The following is a 27569-nucleotide window of genomic DNA, read 5'->3' as shown; positions in this document are numbered from 1 at the left end:
ATTTAATGTGGGCCAAAGAATGGATAACGTTAAGAAAGAGACTAGATTGTTGACATTAGAAGGACATGACTTATTATTGGGCTGGCATGCTTTTCTATGGTATAAGGGAACTAAATCACAGGGCTATTTTAGAAGGCATTACATACGGGGAATCAGTTATGGTTGAATTGGGAGAAAATTAAGAAACAATGTTATTTGAAAATTCCAGTTTGGTTATCAACTATTGAAGCTTTTTCTTATCCTATAACATATAAGAAGGAACAAACAGTTAGATATGGGGAAATACTGGATGAAAAGGGTGAACTTAAAACGATGCAAAATTTAGAAGAACTAGGTATAAAGATGAATTGGTTTTCATATGCGCAAATACATTCAAGGTATCTTAAAGATTCTAAAACAGAAGGATTTTTGATAAATTGACTGACTTAGATAGGATTTTGACAGGTACTGATGAAAAAGTGATTAAAAAATTATATAGTTATTTGCTGGAAATTAAATTAGAGGAAGAACAAGTTAAAGAAACAATGATTGCTTGGTGGAAGAATTTTGGATATGGGATTGATTTAGAGAAATGGCAAAAATTGTGGTCTCAAAATTATAAAATGACAATGTCAACAGCATATAAAGAAAATTTGTATAAGATGTTTTACAGGTGGCACTTTCCCCCGACAAGAATAGCAAGAATGTTCAAGAATAAATCTGAAAAGTGCTGGAAATGTCATCAGATACCTGGTTCATATTACCATATGTGGTGGACTTGTGAGGAGGCCAGAAAATATTGGACTAGAATTCGCATATGATTGGAAAAAATGACAAAGAAACATATAGATTTGAAACCAGAGATTTTTTTTATTGGGAATCTTACCTGATACATATAATAAAAACTTGAAGTATTTGATTGTAAATGTATTAACAGCGGCTAGGATTGTATTTGCTAAAAATTGGAAGAGTGAGAAAATACCACCAGAGGAAGAAATTATTAAGAAAATATTGGAATGTGCTGAAATGAGCAGATTGACATTTGAAATTAGAGAACAAGAAGATAAACAATTTTATGAAGTTTGGGATCTTTTTTATCAATGGTTAGATAATACAATATAATAATAGAATATTTAGAAACCTAGGAAATAATAATGAATATACATTTTTTTGTTTTCTTTTGTTTTGATAACATTTTTATAAAATTTTATTTTATTGTATTTTTTAAACAAGTTTTATTAATTTTCAAAACACACAAATCATCATTATCCATTACATGTTTAAACCTTTTTCCATTATAAATTTAACAAGTCAGATAAACTATAATTCTGTTTTAAACCATTTCCATATAAACATACAAAAACCTCTTATCCAGTTTCTCTTTATTTCTCTTTACTCTTATTCAATTTTATTATTATTATTTCATCTATTTCTTTCTGACTTAGTTACCATTATTCTCATTCTATATTTCTGCAAGGTTTTATTAATTCTCCCCCCAAAAAAAAACATATACACACAACACACAAAACATAAAAAAAATCTTTTTGGAAAGTAACTTGGACCCAGGTATCTCTCTCTTTATGGACTTCAATTATGTTCATGCTCATCTTACATATCATTACTTATTTTATTTACCATTCTAAGTCTTCTATATTAACTTCTCCACATATTTCACTCTTCTTAATTCTATCTTAATTAATCATCTAATTTGAGTCATTATATTTGTATCTTTTGTCCATTCTTTATTGTCCCTTTGTCTCGTTCCTTATAAAAAAAAGAAGTTTCTCCTGAAATCACTAATCAGAGTATGATGCCTTTCTATCTCCCCCTAAATTAATCAAATTAACCTTTAAAATAACGCCCAATACCCAATCCGATTTTGCTTGGTACATTCTATCTGAATAGTACATCCAGAATAATTAAATACATAGTTAAACAATAGATCTAAATATTAAAAACAAATACTATAATAGAAATTTTATAATAACATCAATACCATAATCTTATTAAACTCTTTAATTAAAACTCAATATTCTAAACCTCCCCTCATATTATTAAATTTTAAAACCAATCATTATTAAACATTTCAACATTTTAATCTCTTATCAACTCTTAAACCATTTAAGTTTTCTATTTCTAATACAATACTACAATATCATCTTATGTACCTTGCAAAATCTCTTTGAAGAAATTATACTTTATCCTTTATCCCTAAAAAAATTCCTTTTTTCCCATTTAATTTCAAAACTTTGTAGCTTTTCTCCACCTTTTCCCTTTCTTTCTTCTCCCAACAAACCTTTCTACCCCCCCTTCTTCTAGCCTCTGCCTTACTGGCTTCCCTTCTCTGTCGTGTTCCTTTTCCCTTTTGTTTACTATCATTATATTGATTTTGCACCTTATTTTTCCCTTTCTTAAGTGTTTTTTAAATCTTAAGTCCTTTATTTCTCTTCCTTTCCCTCTTCCTTCTTTCTTGGTCGAGTTCTGAAATTTATTAAAAATGGCTTCCTCTCCTTCTTCTTCTTCTGCTGTCTTCATCTGTTGTAATGTTTGTTGATAGTTAATAAGCGCCATTTCTTAAAAAGGAAGGCTTCTTTCAAACCAGCTTTACCATTTTTTTTGCTTGTTCATAATCTTTTCTCAGTTCCTCAATAGAAAGAGCCATTATAAATCTTTTCTTTTCTTTTCCCCTTCTTTCTTCTTACAACAACCAGAATATTCCAAAGAAAAAATAAAACAGTCCCAAAGTTATCAATCAGTCCAAACCAAGGCAGAGTTCTCACTTTCTCCTCCTGGGGTAGTATCAATCAGAGAAAAAGAAAGTCCAAATCTGTTTCTTAAAATCTTATTGCAATATATTTTAGTCTTCAAATCCTTAAGGCATCTCCTCCAACAAAGTCTTAGCATACAAATATTTTTTTTTTTAGTCCCCTCTCTTCCCACTCATCGCTTAAAGCCGGTTTTCACCTAAAAAAATAGGTTTCTTAATATTCACTTATTTATTCCGTAGGAAAAGAGGGTAAGCTTTCCTTTCAGCACCATCAAACTGCCGCTTTTTTCCTCTTCTAGAAAGTATCATTCAGAAAGTAATACTTTTCAGGAATTTTGTTAAATATGTCTTAGAGTCCTAGGAACCAAGAAAAACTTTCTCCTTTCAAAACTTTCTCCACTTCCTCCTGCGCATTCTTACCCGGCTGCCAGCTTCTTTGTGGCGCCCATTACGGACCGCCGCTGCACAGTCTTGGGAAGAGGGGTTCTGCCGGCCGGGAGGGGGTCTGCAACACCCCCAAACCCCTCTCCGGATCCCCCTACCTTCAGCTGCCCCTGCAGGGCAGCCTAGCTCACTACCCGTCCGGATCGGAGCCCCAAAAGTGGCTAGCGCAGCAGGGATCGCGCAGCTTTGCGAATCCCTGCCGCTCGCGAAGCCGACAAACCGGAAGTCCCCACATTTTTATAAAATTTTATTAAGATAGACTTGGTATGATTTTATGATCTGTTATAAAATAAATTAAGTAAATTATAGTTATCTCGCTTAAGTATGAATTAATAAAATTATAGTCAAATGATTGTTTAATAATAATATTAGGATATATAATTGTTGATTGATGAGTTATTATGTAACATAATTATAATGGTGACTATGAAATGGATGCACAAAAAAGAGTGGTAAACCAACCGATACACTGTCTGTAAATTTATGAAGGAGGATGATGCTTTTATGTTTGATGTCTTATGTTTTATGTGTTTTTGTTTGTTGTCAAAGTCAATAAAACTTTTACTTAAAAAAAAAAAAAGAAACATCACATTAACATACAACTGTCCTTTGAACATATTGCCTTCGGGATGAGTCACTTTGTTCAAAACAAATTTCATACATACATACATACATACATACATACATACATACATAAATATTTTAAGTATAATAAAATAAATTTCAAAAATACATTTTTTTTTTAAATTTAATAAAAGTGCATTACAGATCACTTTCTATTATAGTAAAACAAAGACGTGTGGAATTCTGGATTTTTTAAAACTATGATTTTCAGACATCCACACTAATATAACCAGGATTGAGGATCCTCAGAACAAAATTTAGAGCAAAATTCAATATTTAGAGCATCATAATTAAAATAGTTGTTGCATAAATTTTCAGACTTACTACAGCATGAAAAAAATACAACAAGAATTTTATTGAAATATTACTTGATTTTGCTAAACATCTTTACTTATTCACAATCATGTATTCTGCAGTTTAAAATCTAAAGCTCACAAGTATAATCTAGAGAAGACATAGGCCTGCTAATCATAATAGCAAGCAATGGAATAAGGATAATTTCAATGGTAAATAACCTGCTATTATAAATAGGCTTTGTTGTCTTTCTTACATTTTAAACCTTGAGCTATCCATTTTTGGTGCAGAACATTTTGATTTTTTTTTCTTTAAAGTTATATAAGAGTAATTATTTCTCCTTTTAATTTGAAATATTTATAATTAAGTCTGGTAAGTTAGAATGATAAATTTGTATTTGTGAAGCAGCAATACCTGTTCTTTGGTCAGCTTCAGGCTTGCGCTGTTGCATTCTTCATTAATCAGATATTTCATATAGCTGACAGTTAATGGTTCAAGATGAATGGTAGGCCACAGCCTTTCAATGAAAAAGCAGAAAATGATAGTCATGTATGGAATTTAATGTGTGTAGAGTAGGTTCAAATGCAAGAACTATTTTAAAAATCCAGGGCAAATCTCTTAATCTTCAGCGTTCTGAATGTTATGTATGCCAGACAGTAAAACAATCACTTAAAAACACAACTGTCTCAAAAATAAAATAGCGATCATTAATGGTTCTTCATCAAACTAAGGTGCCAGAAATCTTATACTCCAATATTTTTATTAAAAGACTTAAATTGGAAACAATTCATCAACTGTATGGGAACAATAGCGGACTCAAGACACCCTGTGGGGTGCCTGTACTCAAGAAGATGGAGTTGGAGACTTTTCTTCCAACTTGCACAAACTGGGCTCTATCAATAAGGAAATCCAGTATCCAATTTCAAAAAGGAATATTAAAACCTAATAGGCCCAGTTTGTTCACCAGATGCTGAGGCATGATTGTGTTGAATGCCAAACTAAAATCAATAAACAGCATTCGCACATGAGTATTCTTCTCTTCCAGATGCTAAGGTAAGATGAAGAACACAAGAAAGTGCATCATCTATAGCAGTGATGATGAACCTTCTTGTTGTGGTGTGCCGAAAGCGCGTGCACCATCACCCACAATGCAATATGCCTCCAGCACATACGCGCACAACACTCCTGCCTCCCCTTACCTGCACTGTGCATTCATATGCCTCACAGCTGATTTTTGGCCCATTTGAGGCTGTTTTTGTCCTCCCAGAGGCTCGAGGGAAGCCTCTGGAGGCTGAAAATGGGCCCCTTTCGGCACTTCCAGTATTTCCAGAAGGCCTGTTTTTTGAAAATCAGCTGGGAGGCGTGCGCATGCGCAATGCAGGTAAGTTTGGATGAAGCTCATATGCCCGCAGAAATGGCTCTGCATGTCACCTGTGGCAGGTGTGCCATAGATTCACTCTCATGGATCTATAGAATGGTTCTTCCGATAGACAAACTATAATGAGTTGAATATAGGGGGAAAACATGAAATTATATAGTCCTTTGCCAATCTCTTGAAACACTTCATCGTAATGGAAGTGAGTGCAACTGGATGGTAATCATTAAGGCATGCAATTATAGTTTTTTTGGACACTGGTACAATGATTGCAGTCTTAAAACAAGATGGAACCATAGCCTAATGTAAAGGTCTTCAAACTTGGCAAGTTTAAGACTTCTGGACTTCAACTCCCAGAATTCCTGAGCTAACAGGACTGGAGGAGGAATTCTGGGAGTTGAAGTCCACAAGTCTTAAAGCTGTCAATTTGAAGACCCCTGCCTAATGCAACGAGACATTGAAGATGTCTGTGAGAACAGTGGGCAGCCAGTCAGAACACTCCTTAAGTACTTGCCCAGGGATAATATCAGGACCTGCAGCTTTTCAAGTATTGACTTTCTGCAGTACCTTCTGAGTAGCAATTGTATCACATTTGTAAACGCATCTCTCACTTGCATTGTGAAGTGGTATAATTCAGGAGCATGTATATTTTCTGAATGGCCATCACAGCCACCTTGTTACAAAAAGTATGTTGCTTTCTTCATAGATATGCCTATTTGTCTTCATGATTCATAGTAAAAACATTCTGCCATATGGACTGTACAGATGGAGCTGACTCTTATAAGGCACTTAACTTTCTGCTGTCTGCAACTGAGATAAAAACTACCATGTCTGATTTTTCCCAGCTGAATAGCGTAGTTTATTGTATAACAAAACAAGTTTACCTCCAAGCTTGTGGACAACTTTCAACATTCACAGATACCACAACTCTTACATTCACTGGCAGTGGATCAATCAGCCACTTCATATGCTTTTCAGCTTGCTGAGAGACATAAGGTTAATTTAAAATTCAGAATGCTGTAACAGGTTAAAAATACATGTACTTCTTTCAGCTGCCTACATAAAATAGAACTGCACCAGTGGTTGGTTTCAAAGTTTTTTACTACTGGTTCTGTGGGTGTGGCTTGCTTGGTGGGTGTGGCTTGGTGATCATGTGACTGGGTGGCTGTGGCTTGGTCATGTGACTGGGTGGGCATGGCCAACTCAATGTCACTCACTTCAAGGGGTGCCTTGCCCGGCCCCTCTGCTCCCAGTCATTCCTTGTCACACCCAGCCTCAACGTATCTATAGTTCTTTAAAAATGTTGTTCACCTTTTTTTGACTTTATTATCTACATACTATAGATGTACTTTCATGGACCACTGAAAGGAGGAAATGGCTCACATGCTTTGCCCAAGAGTGTGGTAGGCAACAGGCTTTTAAGGGGCTGCCAGAAAGAAGGTGGGGGGGCAATGTATTTTCCAAAGCACCAGAAGGCAAACAAGAAGCAATGGATGGAAACTGAACAAAGAGAGAAGCAACCTAAAACTAAGGAGAAACTTCCTGTCAGTAAGAACAATTAACCAGTGGAAATGCTTGTCTCTGGAGTTCTGGGTGCTCCATCATTGGAAGTTTTTAAGAAAAAATTGGACAGCTATTTCTCTGAAATGGTATGGGTTCCCTCCAAGATCCCTTCTAAGTGTTATTCTGTTATTCTGACATCTTTCCCAGGACCTCAGAGTTTGGCATCCTCAGTTTTCCTGCCTGAGCAGGGGATTGGACTAAAAGACCTCTCACACAAACACACACTGTCTCTCTCCCACACACATCTGGTCTGGGACGAACTGATCCGGCAAGCTCCAGAGCAGTGGGCTGTGGGAGAAGGAGAAAGCAAGCAGCCCTGGGACATCCACCCGCCCTCCATTTCAGAGCATATCCGCCACCATTCACTTTTCCCAGGTGATGAAAGGAAATGGGCAGTGGTGGAGACACCTCCACCACTGCTACAGGAGGCAGCCCCAGGAGCCCCCGCCTTCCCTCCCAGAGCACTGCCGCCGCCTGCTTCTCCCGGGTAATGAATGGTGATGGTGATGGCTGTGGCCAGACCCCTTTTTTACTTTCGCCTCTGGGAGAAGGAAGAAAGTGGGCGGTGATGGTGGTGGCGGAAGCATCCTGAGGCCGCTCCTTTCTTCCTTTTGTCCCTCGGGAAAAGGAAGAAAGTGAGCGGCAGCGGTCCCAAGGACTGAAAGGAAAGCAAACGGCCGCCACAGCGGTATTCCGGGAGGGCGGGTTGGGCAGAAGAACCGGGGCTGCTACACGTGGGCGTCTCTGCCTCCCCTCTCAGCCTCAGCACAGCAGAGATGCCTCCCAAGGGCTGGCCACCCACCCGCTGGCCAGGCCGGGCCGGAAGCAGCGTGTCCCCCAGGAGAAGAAAGCGAGCGGCGCTGCTGCTCCCTCTACCAGGAGGACGGGCGGATGTCCCAGGGCTGCACATGCAGTGCTTTCTTCCTTTTCCCGGGGGACAAAAGGAAGAAAGTGAGCGGTTGCAGCGCTGCTCCTCTGGCAACCAACCGGTGCTGCTGCAAATTGCGCACATGTGCAGCCCCGGGACATCTGCTTGCCCTCCTGGTCTCGCCAGGTGAGCCTGGGAATGAGGGGAGCAGCTAGCTGGGATGGGGCCACACCAGCAACGAAGCCAGCCAAGAGAGCCCAGGGATGGGGGGGGTTTGGCAAGCTCGGAGGATGATGAGAGAGGGGGAGGCAAGCTCCGGAATGGTGGGGGAGGGGGGAGGCAAGCTCTGGGGATGGTGGTGGTGGGGCTAGTGTGACTCGCAGGAAGATCAGGGCTGCTCAGTTGGGGCACAGGCACCATGTGGGAAGGCAGGTTAAAAATGCAAATTAGGAGGACCCAGTGTGGAGTGAGGAGTGACTGGGAGGAGCGAGCAAGCATCAGGCGGGGCAAGTGTTGGGCAGGCGGGGCAAGCGAACGAGCAGCGATCGGGTCAGGGGCATGGCCAGCCAGAAGTCACTACTGGTTTGGCGACCCATGCATCATTGCCAATGGGCTCACAACCTCTGGTGATCACAGAAAAAGAAGTGCAAGATCTATTACACAGACAGAAGCCAGGAAAAGCACCAGGGCCAGACAAGATAACTCCTTCTTGCTTAAAAGTCTGTGCTGACCAACTAGCTCCCATCTTCAACTGAATCTTCAATAGATCACTAGAGATGTGCTATGTTCCTTCCTGCTTCAAACGTTCTACCATCATCCCAGTGCCAAAGAAGCCATCAATCAAGGAACTGAACAACTACAGACCAGTTGCTCTAACATCTGTAGTTATGAAAATCTTTGAAAGGCTTGTACTGTCCCACCTGAAAACCATCATAGATCCGCTGTTAGAACCCATGCAGTTTGCATACCGAGCAAATAGATTGACAGATGATGCTGTTAACATGGCTCTGCATTACATCCTACAACACCTTGAATCTCCAAATACCAATGCAAGGGTCCTCTTTGTAGACTTCAGTTCAGCATTCAATAGCATCATTCCAGACACTCTTCTAAGTAAATTAAACCAACTAGCGGTACTTGAACACACTTGTAAGTGGATCATAAGCTTCCTAACAGACAGGAAGCAGCAGGTGAAGCTAGGCGGAATCACATCTGATACCTGTACAATCAGCACAGGGCCCCCCCAAGGCTGTGTGCTATCTCCACTTCTCTTCTCCCTATATACCAATGATTACATCTCAAACGATCCATCTGTTAAAATACTGAAGTTTGCTGATGACACAACAGTGATTGGTCTCATTCGAGACAACGATGAATCTGCATACAGACAGGAGGTTATACAACTTGCCTCGTGGTGTAACCAGAACAATCTGGAACTGAACACACTCAAAACTGTATAAATGGTGGTAGAACTGAACACACTCAAAACTGTATAAATGGTGGTAGACTTTAGAAGAAACCCTATCATTCTACCACCTCTTACAATACTAGACAACACAGTATCAACTGTAGAGACCTTCAAATTTCTAGTTTCTACTATATCACATGACGTAAAATGGACACCTAACATAAAAAACGTCATCAAAAAAGCACAACAAAGAATGTTCTTTCTGCGCCAACTTAGAAAGCTCAAACTGCCCAAGGAGCTGCTGATACAGTTCTACAGAGGAATTATTGAGTCTATCATCTGCACCTCTATAACTGTCTGGTTTGGTTCTGCAACCCAACAGGACAGACACAGACTTCAGAGGATAATTAGGAGTGCAGAAAAAACAATTACTACCCACCTGCCTTCAACTGAGGACCTGTATACTGCACGAGTCAAAAAGAGGGCTTTTAAAATATTTACAGACCCCTCACGTCCCGGACACAAACTGTTTTAACTCCTTTCCTCAAGATGACGCTATAGAGCACTGCACACCAGAACAACTAGACACAAGAATATTTTTTTCCCAAAAGCCATCTCTCTGCTAAACAAACAATTCCCTCAACACTGTTCAACTATTTACAAAGTGTACACTACTATTACTGTTCATCTTCTCATCACTCCTTATCACCCATCCCCTCCCACTTGTGATTGTAGGACTGTAACTTTGTTGCTTGTATCCTTACGATTTATATTGACTAGTATGATTTGATTGTTGATTGTACCCTATGACTATCATTATGCTTCTTGATTCTTAACGAATGTACCTTTTCTTTATGTATACTGAGAGTATTTACACCAAGACAAATTCCTTGTGTGTCCAATCATACTTGACCAATAAAGTATTCTGTTCTATTCTATTCTATTCTATTCTATTCTATTCTATTCTATTCTATTCTATTCTATTCTATTCTATTCTATTCTATTCTCTGGTTCTCCCAAACCGGTGTGAACCGACTGAATACTACTACTGAACTGCACACATACATAGCATAAAACTAGGTGTCTGATGTTACATTATAGTTACTGTCTCCAGAAAAAAGGACCTTTTCCTGGCCTCTCTATAATGAGATTTTGTTTTAGCTTAAGATGTTTCAGGCAATGTTTTGATTATTAAACATGCTTTATATTATAATTTAAGATTATATGTTTATTATATTGCTTGGACTGTTTGATTGAATATATAAAATAAACCATAGATTAGCAGCATATGGGAATCCAGCCATCAGGAACAAGGAACAATATTCTGTCCCAGTTCTATTCAAGTATCTTATTTTCATGTGTATGCAGTTATAAATGTGAATGTATTTTCTCTATGTTTCTGGTGCATTGTGCAAAAAAAAAAAAGTATGTATCTTGTTAAGTAGTAAAAAATAATTTAAGCAATTCTAAAACCATCTTTCAGTAAAAGTGGAAGTCAAAAAATACTATACCTGTATTCGATCAATTGAATCAATAATGATTATAATGCTGCCTTGCTGGCGAGAAGAAAGTTTCTCTAACCAACGAGGAAATTCTTCTAATAATTTAGCTGGCTCCAATGAAGTAGGTGAAACTGACCAGGAATTTTGCATAAGCTATGAAAAGAATAAACAGAAACAAAAATCTAAATAATATTTTATCTAAAAATGAAACAAAGAAACAGATCTTATTTTACTTCATATGATTGAAATTTTTATATGTAAAAAAATATTAGAAAACAATTTATGGTTACTTTACCCTGTCATCTTTCTGTCCAAAGCCTGGAATAGGAAATTAATAATACATTAACAACCTCTAACTCCAGATTTAGCTTATATGCTACCCCAAAGTTTAAGTAGGCCAAGAACAAAACTAAACTGGAATTAAATGTTCCGTAATTTAGTTAGCATACTAATTCTAACCATAAAAATGTTATATATTTTCCTTTTCCTCAGCCTAATGACAGACCCAATGTCACTTTGTCACAGCATAGGTACAATATACTATTCTGAAAATATAACATAGAATAATAGTACTGAGATATTATTAAGACCTTATAAAAGAAACAAAGTCAAATATAATAAATTATATTCCACAGACCAGAAGCCCTGGGAAAATCTCCCCAAAAGTCTGCAGGAAAATTCCACACACCATTTTCCTACCGATCGATCATTCTTTATTAGGGATAGCAGGATACCATCTTCAGCTCTGTTCTCAGGGAGAGGGAGAGGGGGAGAGAGAGAGAAAGAGAGAGAGACAGAGACAGAGACTGATTGACTTTTGGCTTCATGCAAGGAAAGCAGCAGAAGCCGAAGTCTTTCTTTCTCTCTCCTAAACGCCAGAAATGAGTCTTTGTGAGACTTGTCTTCCTGGCGCAGCCTCTTGGAGCAGGATGCCTTGCAGGGTCCCAAAGACTCATTTCTGGCAGAATTTGGGGGAGAGAAAGAAAGACTTTTGCTGCTTTCCTTGCATGCAGCCAAAAGCAGAAGAAGAAAGAAGCAGAAAGAAGCAGCCCGGTGGCCAGACAAGGCGCGTGGGGCAAGTTCCCCCCCTCTGCCCTTTCCTCCCTCCCCTCACTACCTCGTGTTGTTCGCAATGCAAGCGACGCAAGCCTTGTGTTCCCGCGCAGCCTGGATTAATTGCTTTGGGGGTGCTTTGGGGGTGACATTTCTCTGCAGACCACCAAATTTTCTCGCAGACCACCAGTGGTCCCCGGCCCACTGGTTGGTGACCACTGTACTAGCAGAACAGCTGTCAATTGAGAAACCTAAATTATGCTTGCCTAAAGCCAGAAACATAGGTAATATAGCCTTGTTTTATTCCTTAGTCAGATAGCTAGAAAAGATAGCAGAATACATTTCTTATGCTCGATACTTTATAATAAAGGGAGATTTTTTTTTTTTGCTTTTGCAAATTTGATGCTAAGGACAAATAAAAGTAAATTTTAACCTTCAAATTATTACACTTCAACAACATATGGGCTTCCGGTTTTGCGTGGCTTCGGCAGCAGCAGGAATTTGCAATTCTCCACGATTCCTGCTGCGCTCGCCGCCAAGGTGCCCCCGATCCAAATGGGTCTGGGGGATATGGCTGCCCTGTAGAGGCAGCCGAAGAGAGAGGGGATCCGGACAGGGGTTTGGCGGTGTCGCAGACCCCCTCCCCAGCCGGAATAACCCTTTTCCCAAGGTGGTGGAGCGGCGGTCAGTAATGGCCTCCACAAAGAAGCCTGCAGCCGGGTAAGATTTGTGCTGGAGGAAGCAGGAGAAGTGAAAGTGCTGGCTGAACCGGGACAATAAGAAACTCTTTAGCCTGGAAACTGAACTGCTTGAATTGTTTGAAGGAGACATTGTTTCCCAAAGAAGTTTGGAAAACGGCGAAGAAAGCTGTCAAGGGAAAGTTTTTTTTTCTTCACTCTCCTTCCTCATAGAAATAGCAGACGGAGATCTGGAAAATCTACTTGGGCACTGAAGGTAATCCAATTTGAAATTTAAAGCCAAGGGATAAAGGATTTCTGGACACTGGATTTAAGAACTTAAAATTCTTTCTACTTTTTATAAGGGGAAGGGAAGAGGTAAAGGCTTATTATAAGATTGTACTGAAGGAGACTGCTTTGAGACTATAAGAACAGGAATAAAAGGCATTTAGACTTCTAGAAGATCAGCTTGGAACTGTGTATTTGAATTCTACCCTAGGAGGTGAAAATATAGAAAGAAGAAAGTGCTAAATGAAACTGTTTGTTCTGATTTGGTTTGCTTTGTGACTTTGAGATTTCTGTGAATTTTGTTAAGAAAGAAAGGGGGGGACTAAAGACATTAGGGTTGCCTCAAAAAAGAAAGAAAGAAAAAGTGGCATTATCTTTTGAAGGATTACAAATGGAATTTCAAAGACTGAAAGAAGAAGATAAGGGCTCTTCTGGATCTATTTTTCATTTTTTAGAAATGGCGATTGCTACCTATCAAGAAATACGACGACAGGAAGACTGGGATGAAGGAGAAGAAGCCATCTTTAATGGACAAACACACTTAGTGGAAGAAGAAAAGCGGAAGGGGGGCAAGGAAAAGATGAACTTAGAACTCAAAAAAGCAACCAAGAAAAAGAAAAATGAGATGAAAAAGCGATATGATGTCAGAAAGCAACAGAAAAGAGAAATACAACAGAGAGGGAAGACCAAGAGAGTGAAATTTGAGAGATGGGGGGTCAAAAAGCTAGAATGGATAAGAAAGAAAGGGGAAAAGGAAAGAAAAGTCATAAAGGCTTTAAACAAAATGCTAAAAAATGAATTTTTTTCAGAGATAAGGGGTAAGATAATTTTATAAAAATGATTCTGCAAAAGTACATAAGAATGTATTGTAGACATTAGTATTTGAAGCTGAGTTAGAAAATCAGAATATTATATGATTTAAAAATGTATTAAAGGGAAGCCATGATTTAATTATAGAGTTTAATCTCTTATGAAATATTATTTTTATTGTTTAAGAATTAATAATAGAATCTAATTTTCTATGAAACATTGTTCTTATTATATTATAAATTTAACATTCCTTTTTCTTTTTTTTAGTTTTATTATTACTTATTAAATTCAATATTATTTGTTAGTTTTATTATTCTGAAATGTAATATTTAGAATGTATGGAGCAGAATCAGTACGGAAAATATGTATTATTTTAAGTGTTATTTAGGGGAAAGATAAAAAGTTGTCATACTTCAATCTGGGTTTACAGGAGAAATATTGTATTAGATAGAAAGGATAAGTAGGTGATTGAAAGAAAACGGACCAAAGATGCAAATATAATTATTTAATCGAGATGGAATAAATAAAATAGAATTAAAAGAATGAGTAGGAGAGAGAAAATATATAGAAAATAGAGAATGTTAAATAAGATATGAGATAGTATATTAAGTGAGTAAAAACTTTGATTGATGTCTGTATAAAAAGAGTTAACCCGGGGTAAGCCGCCTTCCAAAAAGAAGTTTTATGTATTTATGTTTTGTGTAATGTTTGTTTAAGTTTGATAGGATGTGGAAGAATACTAATGAAATTATATTCAATGAGTATATAACTTTAAGGCAGAAGAAATATGATTAATTAAAAGGAAAGGGAGTAATAAAGAGAAGTTTGGAAAAGATATGAAGCTGATCAGATAAGATAAATATTTATATCAAATTATAGAAATGTGATAATTTGGAATTATCTTCATTTAAATAATAAGATGGTTTATTTGTTTCTTTTAGAAAAGATATTTTATGTTACTACATCCTATGTTTTGTTTGTGTGTGTAAAAAAACTAATAAAGTTTGTTCAAAAAAACAACAACATATGGATTTGTAAATATCCAAAAAATTGAGTTTCTGCAGTCCCAGAATCTCTATTTTAATTTTACAAGATGTTTAAATCAAAATATATTTGACACAGTTTCATTTACTATCCCTATAATCTCACTTGGCAATTTATACTGTGTTAACTAAATTCTCAATATTAATCTTACTTTAGAGTTTAATTTTGATTTTTAGACTATAAAATATTGAAATATGTTCAGATTAATAATCAACTAGCTCTATACTGAAACATTTAATTTCTATGACATTTTTAAATCCCAAATTTGTTAATTTGTCTGAAATATTTAATCCCTTTTTCTAGTTTCTTTTTTATATTTATATTTTTTAAAAACATCAAATGGAAATATAAAAAAGAAATTTAAGCATAATATAGAGAAATAGAATTCGCATTTTATTAGGTGAAAAAATATTCTGGTTCCCATATGCTGATACACAGTAAAATAGACCTACTTTTAAAGTGAGACGTTTGAGAATCAATGTAGGCTCCGAACTGCTCGACATTGGTTTCCCAACAAAATGATAGAGAATGAGTGTATTTGGAGAATGCTTCTGTTGTAACTGAATCCTAATAAGAAAAAAAAATATTTATCAACTCAAATACTACAAACAGTTTTACCAAAATATAGATGATTATGTTGTTACACTGGAGAGATTTTTTATACAGCTATATTTAATTTTTTAAACATTGAACTATCAACTAGATAAAAAAAGTAGAAAAGAAAATCTCTTGACCCTTGCATCAAGAGACTAGTCCACTTAGTTTAGAGTCAACATACTACCGGTAACTGGCAGGAGATCTCCAGGAACTCATAATTTTTTCCAGCCTTGTCTTGAGATATTAGGAACTGGATATACTTTCTATATATAACACATTTTGCCAATGAACTGCCATTCTTTTCCAAAGATTTAAACTTCTGTGCTGCAGTTTCTTTGGCATTTAGAGTAGAAATCTAAATGGTGTCATCAATAAAAGTTTAAATTCTAGATAAATTAAGGTAAAAAACCAGGCTTCTGTATAGTGTTCGTCTGTGAGTCAGACTTTTACAGTGGTTTCCGATTTAAATTTGGGGCAGCCTATTGCTGTGCCAGAATGGTTTTTTCTTCATCCTGATTGGTTGGGAGTCTTGGTCTGTGTTTATTGGTCTCGGTGTTTGCTGTGTTCTGCTTGATTGGTGTCTCTAATATCTTCTGTCTGTTTTTTGGCTCTTTTGTATCTTGATTGGCTGGCAGCATTGTGTTACTTTATTGGAGGCCTTTAGTGCAGCTTGCTTCCGGATAAATGGACGGTTATCATTAGTTAGGAAGCTGGGTTTCATCTGGGTGCCTGGTTGGGGTGTGTTTGAGCTGGAGGTATCAGGGGGATCTGTTTGTGCCCAGGTGTTTGCCTGGCTTGTGGTGTGGAGATTTTTTTTGTTTGTGAGTGCAGGCTTCCAAATGATTGACAGCCTGGTGGAATCATCTCTTCTAGTCATGCTTTCTGGTCTTTTTCAATCTCTATGGCTTCTCTGATGATTCTGTGGCTAGGGTTTTCTATAGTGGCTAGGGTTTTGGTGCCATTGAAGTTGATGCTATGACCTGTGGCTTCCATGTGTTGGACTAGTGAGGAAGTGTGTTCCAGCTTTTTGACTGCATTTTGTGTTCATCCAGGCGGGTACTTATTCTTCTATTGGTCTGTCCAATGTATGTGGCTGGGCATGATGCACAGGGGACTTCATATATGCCTTGGTTTTCCAGGTCAATTTTATCTTTGGGGTTGCTAAGGATGGCTGCTATTTTTCTGTCTGTTTTGAAGGCAGTCTTGATGTGATGTCTGTGTAGTACCTTACTAATTTTGTCTGTAGTACCTCTTATGTAGGGCAGGACAGCTGTTCCATAGGTCTGTTCATCTTCTGGGTCTCTATTATGTTTCAGTGTGTTTTTGTGGATCAAGCTGGTGATTTTGCTTTTGTGGAAGCCGTTGGCTGTCAGTACTTTATTCAGGGTGCATAGTTCAGTCTTAATGTGTGTCTTGTCTGTCAGGCGTTTGGTTCTGGTAATTAGTGTTTTAGCCACGGAGTTTATCTGTGCTGGGTGGTGGTGGGATTGGGTGTTGAGGTAGTGGTTAGTGTGTGTTTTCTTCTGGTATACGGTGTGTCCTAGTGTGCCATCTGTTTTTTTGTAGATTAGTACATCTAGGAATGGTAGTTGTTTGTTTGTTTCCGTTTCCATGGTGAACTTGATTTTGGGGTGTGTGCTGTTTAGGTGTGTTAGGAAATTGTTTAGGTTTTCTTTTCCATGGGGCCAAATCACAAATGTGTCATCGATGCATCTTAACCATAGTTTGGGTTTGTGGATGGCATTGGCCAGGGCTCTGGATTTGAATTCTTCCATGAACAGGTTTGCAATGATGGGTGACAGTGGTGATCCCATAGGGGCTCCTTCAATTTGTTTGTATCTTTGTCCTTTGTATATGAAATATGTGTTGGTTAAGCAGTGTTCTGTTAGTTCCATGAGGTGTTTAGCTGGTTGGTATTTATTTTTGATGATTTCAAGGGTCTCTTTTATCGGGACTTGAGTGAATAGTGAAACCACGTCGAAACTTACAAGCAGATCTTCTTGCTCCACATGTAGATCTTTGATCATTTCCAAGAAGTGGTATGAGTTTTGTACATGTGAAGCTGCTGTTTCAGCATAGGGCTGTAGCTGTTTTGCTAAGTGTTTAGCTAGGTTTTGTAGTGGTGCTCCTCTGGAGCTGACTATGGGTCTGAGAGGTATGCCTTCTTTGTGTATTTTTGGGAGGCCGTATAGTTTGGGGCATCTGGAAGATTTTTCTCTTGGGATGATCATCTGTTGGATCTCTTTGCTCATGTGGCTGGTTATAATTTTCTTCTTGGTTAATTTTTCCAGATATGTGGTTGGGTCTGTGTTTATGGGTTTGTATGTGGAGTCTTGGAGTAGGTCTGTCAATTTTGTTTCATAGACTTTTCTGTCCATTACTACAGTGACATTCCCTTTGTCTGCTGGGAGGATGATTATGCTGCTATCTCTTTTCAGGGTTTGTAGCGCTTTAATTTCATTTTTCTGCAAGTTGCTTTTGGGTGGTTTGCTTGTGCATAGGATGTTGGTAACTTGGTGTCTTATTTTATCAGCTTCATCTGTATTTAATTTAGTTAGGCTGGATTCTACTGCACATATGATGGATTCTGTGGGGATTTTTTGGGGTGCTATAGCATAATTGAATCACTAGTCCAACACATGGAAGCCACAGGTCATAGCATCAACTTCAATGGCACCAAAACCCTAGCCACTATAGAAAACCCTAGCCACAGAATCATCAGAGAAGCCATAGAGATTGAAAAAAGACCAGAAAGCATGAATAGAAGAGATGATTCCACCAGGCTGTCAATCATTTGGAAGCCTGCACTCACAAACAAAAAATCTCCACACCACAAGCCAGGCAAACACCTGGGCACAAACAGATCCCCCCCCCCCTGATACCTCCAGCTCAAACACACCCCAACCAGGCACCCAGATGAAACCCAGCTTCCTAACTAATGATAGCCGTCCATTTACCCGAAGCCAAGCTGCACTAAAGGCCTCCAATAAAGTAACACAATGTTGCCAGCCAATCAAGATACAAAAAGAGCCAAAAAACAGACAGAAGATATTAGAGACACCAATCAAGCAGAACACAGCAAACTCCGAGACCAATAAACACAGACCAAGACTCCCAACCAATCAGGATGAAGAAAAAACCATTCTGGCACAGCAATAGGCTGCCCCAAATTTAAATCTGAAACCACTGTAAAAGTCTGACTCACAGACGAACACTATACAGAAGCCTGATGATGGCAGATGAGATTCTGCTGAAACTTTGCTACAACTTTAAAAGAACAACTACAATGACATGGGAAAATACCCGAACAAAGCCGAATGCCATACAAAGTACCATACTTAAGAAAACACACACACACACATATATATATATACATACATACACACACACACACATACACACACACACATATATATATATACACACACACACATATATATATAACACACACACACACACATATATATATATACACACACACATATATATATATATACACACACATATACACACACACACACACACACACACACACACACACATATATATACACATTTTAAATTTTAAATATCTTTATAGGTATACCTTATACAGATTACAGTGGGGTATTAAAGAAATGCAACTAAATTAGTTTTGATGTTATTGCACAGGTGAACATTTTTTTGTTCCTTTCCCTGCTGAACAACATTCCCACCAAAGTAAAATGTCAGGAATGGTCACAAGGATAGCTGGTTGGAGGATCTTGAAAACCTAGATTGAGAAGAGTCTGTGATAAAGTAATAAATGTGTAAAATACAGAACCTGGCTAACTCTCTGCAAAAGAACTCTGTGGAACAAATGGAGGGGGGAGGGCAGACAAAAACTTATAACAGAGCACATTGCATGTAACATAAATATTATAGGTGTAATGACAATACTAAGTTAACTGAGCTAGTATGTTATATCTGTATTATAAAGAGACTAGTAAAGTAGGATTTAAAGGAAATCTGGAATGCACACGAATGCATATCTGAACATACATGTACAGCTTGGTATTTGTTGAGGGAGGAAAATACTTTTTTAAAATGAACATTTTCTAGAAATACAGATTTTTAAAAAATGTATGTATAATACCATTTTGATAAAAGGAGAGATTTTCCAGATCCTGGCTCTCCAGATACAAGGAGGGGTGGAATTGGTGCAGGGGCTGCCACCAAATCGTTTAGACTTTCATAATACTGCAAATGAAACAATACAATATAATAAATAATTGTTGAATTAGATCCAATCATTTACATTTACTTGATTTTAAAGCTGTGTTAATGCAAAGATTAGTCTTTTCCATATTAATTTATATGCATATAATACTAGCTCGATACCCGTACTTTGCTACGAAACTATGGGGTTGTGCTTAGTTTTTGGGAGGAAAATAAGGGGGGGGGGAGAAATTCTGCCTCTGCCTACCAGCATCCATAGGTATTCATCTGGCTAGCAACCTGTCAGAGTGTTTGGAAAGTATTTGTTGTGTGAGCAAAGAGACAGCAAGGAGCCTGGCGTAGTTTAGGTCAACTATTTGTACTAAAGTTGGTTGGTGCCTTAAACAAAAACTGAAACTCCTCTCCTCTGCTTGTTTTGCATTTGGAACAGATTTCTTTTCAGGTGGGGAGGGGGAATAGAACTCCTTAGCATCAGAGCATATTAATAATAATATACGAAATACTAATGCTCTGATGGTCATTTCGAAAAATCTTTTCTTAGTGAGCACCTAGAAGCCAATAGGAACGTACATGCCAAATTTCAAGTTTTTACACTTTACAGTTCTGGAGATTTTGTGATGATGCATGAGTGGTATTTCGCTTTTATATATATAGAAGATTGGCACTGGCTTAGTTTGCACATACAGGTATATTCCAGACCTTGTTAATTAAAGAATTATGATTGGAAGGAGCTAAGAAGAAATTTCTCTGGTGTTTCCCCTGCCCTTTGAAACATTCTCCCCCTAACAGCCGAAGCTGCTTAGCTTTTCAAAAATACCTGCATTCTTGCTTGGAGCATAGAGAAGAACAAGCAGCTGTGAGGCTTGTTAGAACCTCCCACCTTTTAATTAATTTTTAATGTCAAAATTTAACTATCTTTGTCTCTTCTTTACATTTTTACATTCATATTTTCTGTTTTTTATTGTCTTTTAATTACATTTTGTATACTACCCAGATTCCCTCTGTGAAGATATGGGCAATTCCTAAATGTGACAAATGAAATAAAAAAGCTAAAACATAATTTACTGACCATAACCATTATTGAACATAGTCCTGATTCATATTTGATCAATTACAATCCTCACTGGTTTTAACAGCATGAAACAGCATGAAAATCTGAACAATTTAGTGTGTGTGGGTTACCAAATCAATTACAGTATTTTGAGACAAGACTTTTATTTTACAATATCTTGGTCTTAATTCACTGAATTTTACAAAAAGAAGTTGCAATTCTCTTATTCTTTTTTGACACTTTAACCATCTTTTTTCCCTGCCAGGTATATTAGGGAAAAAATAGTTATGCAGAGCAAGAGTATACCCAGCCTACCTAATTCGAAGGTTACTTTTGTTCTTATAAAAATGTGAGGGTTCTATAAAAATAGGCCATTGGTATCCAATCAGGTAATTAATATTTAGAACACGTTCATAGGTTATAGTAGGGGTCCACAAACTTGGCAACTTTAAGACTTTTGGACTTCAACTCCCAGAATTGAACTCCCAGAGTTGAAGTCCACAAGACTTAAAGTTGCCAAGGTTGGGATACCTCTGGATAATAGCTATAGGCTATGTGAGTTCTTGCTTTTGATGTAGTATTTTCACACAATACTGCAACAGTGTAATAGTTTGTTCTTTCTGCTCAGTGTCACAATTATGCAAGCACAGTGATGGCCTTCTATAGGTGGTTCATAAGAATGGCTTTGCCCTGTAGATGTTTGAAGAATTCTGTATTTGATTTTTTTCATTTCTTAAGTATGATTTTGTCTTTGTCTGATTGCTTACAAAAATGTTCTTGCCCTTGCTTAGATATATATGGCGTTTTTCTGCCTATCACATACAAAATAACAAAAGCTTATATTTTGTCCTTGAAATACAAAATTCATTTGTATTCATAATCCTGGATAAATTCTTTCTCTTCATCAGGTCATGATAAAAGTAAATTTATTGGAACTAAGTAGGAAATGTGTATCTGTTATCATAGATCAGAGTGTGAAACTCAAGGTCTGGGGCTGGATCCAGCCCACAATGAGGTCAGGTCTGGCCCATGCAGCCATCCTGGAAACTGTAAGGAGACAGGGCCTGTTGCCCCAGCCCATGCCATCACAGGAGGTGGCAGACACACATGCGCACAGACCCAGTTCGCCGCCACTGTATGCAGGGCAACAAAAATAGTCTGTGGGACTATGGTGAAAAGAATAGTTCAGACTTTCCAACTTCATGAGATTTTTTTTTTCGTGAGAAGTTGGAAGATCTGAACTGTTTTTTTTACATAGTCCCACAGCCTACTTTTATTGACCTGCATGTGGTGGCAGAAAATAGAGCTGGAAAGCAGGTTAGTGAAGGGATGTGGGTGCTCTGGGAGGGGGGTTGGCTGAAAAGTTCTCAAGTAAGCCAAGAAAGCCTCCAAAATTATTCTCAAATCTGTTTTTTTCCCCTATATTTTCATCAATGAAAAAGAAAAAAACCCACAAGCATTTTATGCATTTTGTTCCAGGAGAGGATATGAAATTACTTTGTCAAATCCGAGCTCATATGTTGAATTAGATGCCTGCTGGAAAGCTTCTATTTGTTCTTGTTCAGCATGTGCATCCCATAGCACATCTCCAAACAGTTCATCTTTAGGAACTGAATAGTCACCACTACAGTCACCAGTCGCATCTTTCTTTTCTATATGTGAAACGTCACAGCCCAATATATCCTGTATGAGAATAGAAGCAAATGTTGTCAGAGTATATTCATTAACTGGCAAACACATGGTTAACAAAGTCAGCAAGTGAGTAAGCAGGGCAACAGACCAGCCAATGAGAGCTGACAGACTGGGTATGGTTTGGCTCTGTGTACTTTGCTAAGAATTGAAACTAAAAACTAACTTACTTAGTTTTTGTTTCAATTCTTGCTGAAACTTATACCTGGCTCTGAGCTGCTGCTGCTTGTGTTTTTGCTTATGTTACGTTGAAAATATCTACAAATGGTATTTTAAACTTTACTCATTTTATTATGTTTATAAAGGAGTTAATGATCCTGCTGAATCAGTCATCTGTGTGTTTTCTGGACTTGAATTTATGCTGCAAACTCTAACAAATGTTATGAAAGCATTATGATTCTTCTTTAAAGACAGTTTCTAAAATTACAATATTTCAGGCTCTCGATTCTTCTCCAGCATGAAAAAAGGACTCTTCGCAATTTGTTCACATATAAAAACACTATGAAAATTCCTTGGAGGAAAAAAAGTACACAATATTGTTTACTATATGGTACACTTGTTAAAAGAGGTATGATATTGCTCAGTGCGGAACTGTTGTACCATCCATACAATCAAGTAATTTTGTATCCTTAATGTATTCAATAGTAACAAAAGCCAAAATTTATAAAGGATTACCTTTGGTGTCATTTTACATATTCCTGGAACAGAAAATTCTGTATTTTAATACTATACTAACTATGCTATCCCAGAAACTAAGTATTAGGTTGTAAACATTTTAAAATCTTCAGAAAAACCTGCATACTGGGGCTTCCGGTTTGAGTTTCTTCAGCGACAGACCGAAACCGTGTCTCTGCGCGGTTTCGATCTGTGCTCGCCGCTGGAGCGCCCTGAGCTGGCTGGTTTTGGGGCCGTAGAGGTGGTGAAGAAGGGGGAGACTGCCTGCAGGGTTGAGGAGAGCCGCATCTCTCCTCCCCAGCTGGCCATTACTCCCTTTCTCGAAGGCGGTTGTAGCGGTGGTCAGAAATGGCCACCACAAAGAAGAACTCGACCGGAAAAGAATGTGCAGAAGGAAGATAAGAAGAGAAAGTTTTGGTTGACCGGGTCAAACAGCAAAAGCAACAAATAAGGTACCCTGGAATTGAAACTATTAAAAAAAAACAATAACATTGTTCCCTAAGAAGATTTCTAAGCTGCGAAGGAGAGAGAAAAGGGAAAAGATTTGGGGTTTTTTTCTCCTCTTCCTATTCTAACAGCTAAGAGACTTAAGCAAGAAATTGGAAAAAAATCCACTTTGACATTAATAGGCATTTAATGCTGAAAATGAAAAGTAAAAGGGATAATAAAGATTTCTGGATAATTAAAAGCTTTTGAAAACAGGAAAGGAGAGAAAAAGAATAAAAGGGCAGGATCTGGAAGGGAGGAGACTGCCTGGAATTAAAAAGAACTTACAGCAAAATCTCCACAAGACTTCCAAAAGATACATCTTAACTGAAACATTGTAAAAAAATAGTAAAACCCCAGGAAGAGAAAATGGAAAAAGAAATAAGAAACAGCTTGGGACTATTTTGATTATTTGGTGATCTCTGGATTCTTGGTTATTGCATTTGAATGACTAAAATCAATCGGGTGGTTGTTTAAAACTGTTTAAAATGGCTCCACTTTTAGAAGAACTGAAAATGGAACTTAAAAAGTACAAAGAAGATGCACAAGAAGGGAGAGGTTCTTTTGGCTTCATATTTCAGTTCTTAGAAATGGAGATTTGGAACTATGAGAAACAACAAGAAATGCCTGCAGAACAAGAAGATTGTGACAAAGAAGAAGCCATCTTTAGTGAACAAGTAATCTTAGGTGGGGGAAAGCAAGGAAAGGGGGGAAAGAGAATGGAAAGTTTAAGACTGGGAAAAACAACCCAAAAAAAGAATAGAGTGAAAAATAAGTATAAAATCAGAAAGCAACAGAAGAGGGAAATGCAGAAAAGAGAATCAGAAGTAGAGAGACAAGGGGTGGGGAAAGGGGAGGAAGAAGATGAGAGGGAAGAAAGAAAGGAAAAGAAGTTATAAAGGACAGAAACAAAAGATAGAGAAACAGGGCCTATTTAGAGATAATAGGTGAAGATTTAATGGAAAAAGGGATTCTGCAAAGGTACATAAGATAGTATTGTTATATTAAAAATAGAAATTTCAGAAAATATGAAACAATGTATGATTAAAATTTTTGATAAAATAGTTATCGTAACTCAGTGGAATGCTTGTCAATAAATAAATGTAACAAAATGAATATTTTATGATTTACAAAACATATGTGAAGAGAAATAAGGGAACAATTAATTATGGAGATCATATGTGTCTTTAAGGAAGTATATTTAATTGAAAAGAAATGTTAAAGATGTTAAGATTTTAATGATTATTAATGATAGAACTGAATTGGAATGGAATGAGGGTTTATAATTACATATATTTATAATCCTTTTTTTAAAAAAGAATATAGTGTGTATTATAAAAATGTACCAAGCAGAATTCGATTGGAAGTTATGTATTATGTATTATATTGAAGGTCATAACCTTAAGGTATATATTGAAGTTTAAATAAGAGTTGAATGGATATAATTAAAAGATATAAAGGTGTCATACTCCAATTAGTAACTACAGGAGAAAACTTGTTTAATGAGAAAAGATAATATGAAATTGAAACAGAACAGACAAAAGTATAAATATAATGATTTGAATTGAGATGAGATAATCAAAATAAAATTGAGAAAATTAAAAGAGGGGAAAAACTATATAGAAAATGTACAATAGTATAAGATATGGAATAGAACACAAAAATGAGCATGAAATTGATTTTTTGTTTGTATAAAGAAGTTCAACCTGGGACCATGCTATTTTCAAAAAAAACGTTTACTTGTATTTTGTATGTGTGAAAACCCAAATAAAACTTTATTTAAAAAAAAAAGAAAAACCTGCATACTAAATGACTTGTAGATAAACTAGGTACTTTCAGAATATTGACAGATGTTCATGTTTTTGAAACGTAAGTATTAAAATAATTTAGTCAAACATCAGATAGCATAAACTAGCCAATAAACATTTAGCATAAGCTCCTTTTATGATAATTATATTGATATGGCTGGCGTATGAGTCTGCAAATGCTATTCATTTTAATACTATTTTATACTATTTTAATACTATTTTAATACTATTCATGCTTTATATGAATATTTAAAGTATTTTAGATGTAAAGTTCAAAGGCATAATTAAATGTTCTGACTTATGAAAACAGAATCAAGAAATCTGAGTGTGTGTGCTACAATTAAAAAAGAATTAGAACATTTATATGCTGCTTTTCCAAGATCCACATAATCTTCAGGGCAAGAGACAATGGAAAATACCTGCTTTATAATCTTTTCCACATAACTATATACTTCATATGCTCCTTCCTCTAATCCTCCCATGTGATTGATGATCTTAGGAGAAAAGAAATAAATCATTATTAAAAGATTAGGTCACCTCATAGCTGACAAGCTTTAATAACAGAAAGATTTATAAGGCTAGTTTTATATTCAACAAAATTTACAAATTTTTGATGAAAGCCAGCTTCCCAAAATTCTTAATACAAAATACCTAGATTCCATATAAAAAGCCTGAGTGAAACCTATGTTTTTTAGACGTAAAATCAAAAAAATTATAGAGATGCACAGAAAATAAGTTTATATTTTTATACTCTATATCAGGGGTCGCCAACCTTTTGGACCTCAGGGACCACCAAACTCATAATTTTAGATCCCAGGGACCACTAACTGGTTCTGTGGGCATGGCCTAATTTGTGGGTGTGGCTTGGTGGTCATGTGACTGGCTGGGCATGGCTTGTATGTAAATATTATAAATATTTATATAAATATTGAATTTTTTATAAAAAAGAGCAACTTTTACCCAAAATCAGGCAAAGTGGGTAGGCAGACTGAGTTGCTCAAAGAATCACAGATTCATTCAGAAATCTATCTATCTGCCATTGGCTAGCTCAGTCTGTCACACAAAATTTGCTTGCAAGGAAACTCATAAAATTTGCTAGCAAGCAAATTCACAAAATTAACTCACAACACACCATGCATGTAAATATTGATTTTTTTATTAAAAAAGAGCAACTTTTACCCAAAATCAGGCAAAGCAGGCAGGTAGATTGCTCACAGAATCACAGATTCATTCAGAAATCTATCTATCTGCCATTGGCTAGCTCAGTCTGTCACATAACATTTGCTTGCAAGCAAACTCATAAAATTTGCTAGCAAGCATACTCACAAAATTAACTCACAACAAAACATGCATGTAAATATTGAAATTTTTATTTAAAAAAGCAACTTTTATCCAAAATCAGGCAAAGCAGGCAGATTGAGTTGCTCACAGAATCATTCAGTGATTTATCTAGCTGCCATCGGCTAGCTCAGTCTCTCAAATTTGCTTGTCGTGAATCTGCACTGAATTTGCTTGCAAGTAAACCTTCAGTCCTAAGGGAGGTTCGGCTGTGCTTAGCTAGAAAGCAAGAAATCCAACCATTTCCTGCTTCCTAGCTAATCTAAGTCTCCCGGCACAGCAGAATAGATGATGGTCAGAAAAAGGAAAAATAGCAACTTAGCAGACAAGTTTGCCAGGTAAGGAGTGACTGGGCGGGGAGGGTTCCTATGGGCCATGTGGGCAGCGCAGACTTGTGTCTCTGCACAGCCTGGATTAATTGCTTTGGGGGGGGTGCTCTGGGGGTGAGATTTCTCTGCGGCCCACCAAAATTTTACCACGGCCCACCAGTGGGCCACGGCGCATCGGTTGGCGACTGCTGCTCTATATCAATGTAAAGTACGTTTTTAAAAGAATAAATCTGAACACATTTTGATTAGTACATACCTTATTAGATAATTGTACCATATTTCCCCTAATAAATGTCCTCTAACATAAGAGTTTGATACTCTATAATGATGGATATTCAGTTATGAACTATAACTTTAGCTTTCTAGAGTCAGCATTTTACATTCAGTATGAATAAAAAAAGATAATCTGGATTAAAATTTATATTAAATTATAGCTTGTAATATTTTTTAATAAAATAATGTGCTGCATGTGCACCACACTCATTTTATCAGAGATAGGGAAATTAACTGCTTTGATTAGAGATTATGGAGTAGACAGCTTTATAAGAGCCTGGAAAATACATACATACATACGTACATAGGTGTTAAAAGGAGAGAATTTACTGCTTTTTCTTTTCTGTGCCCAGCCGGATTGGATTCTATCTGTTAAATGTTAAATTTATTTAGTATTTTGATCACATTTTTCTCTTTTTTTGTACACCATT

The 27569-nt window shown here is 37.0% G+C and overlaps 1 protein-coding gene across 1 annotated transcript in view; it reads right to left on the bottom strand.

The window, feature by feature from the left end:
- Positions 1 to 27569, bottom strand: part of NPHP3 (nephrocystin 3) — a 100754-nt gene that overhangs the window by 57633 nt on the left and 15552 nt on the right. The window contains exons 8-14 of the mRNA XM_087947906.1: positions 25618 to 25692; positions 22038 to 22223; positions 19407 to 19510; positions 15149 to 15263; positions 10834 to 10977; positions 6368 to 6465; positions 4523 to 4625 (exon numbers count right to left, since the gene is read on the bottom strand). Coding sequence (XP_087804032.1) covers positions 4523 to 4625; positions 6368 to 6465; positions 10834 to 10977; positions 15149 to 15263; positions 19407 to 19510; positions 22038 to 22223; positions 25618 to 25692 — 825 coding nt within the window. The remainder of the gene's footprint in view (positions 1 to 4522; positions 4626 to 6367; positions 6466 to 10833; positions 10978 to 15148; positions 15264 to 19406; positions 19511 to 22037; positions 22224 to 25617; positions 25693 to 27569) is intronic.

This window comes from Notechis scutatus, chromosome Z (genome assembly GCF_049901735.1).
Source record: "Notechis scutatus isolate UNSWTSFEM ecotype Mainland chromosome Z, rNotScu1.2, whole genome shotgun sequence".
NCBI lineage: Eukaryota > Metazoa > Chordata > Lepidosauria > Squamata > Elapidae > Notechis > Notechis scutatus.
This window is presented reverse-complemented; position numbering and strand designations above follow the sequence as displayed.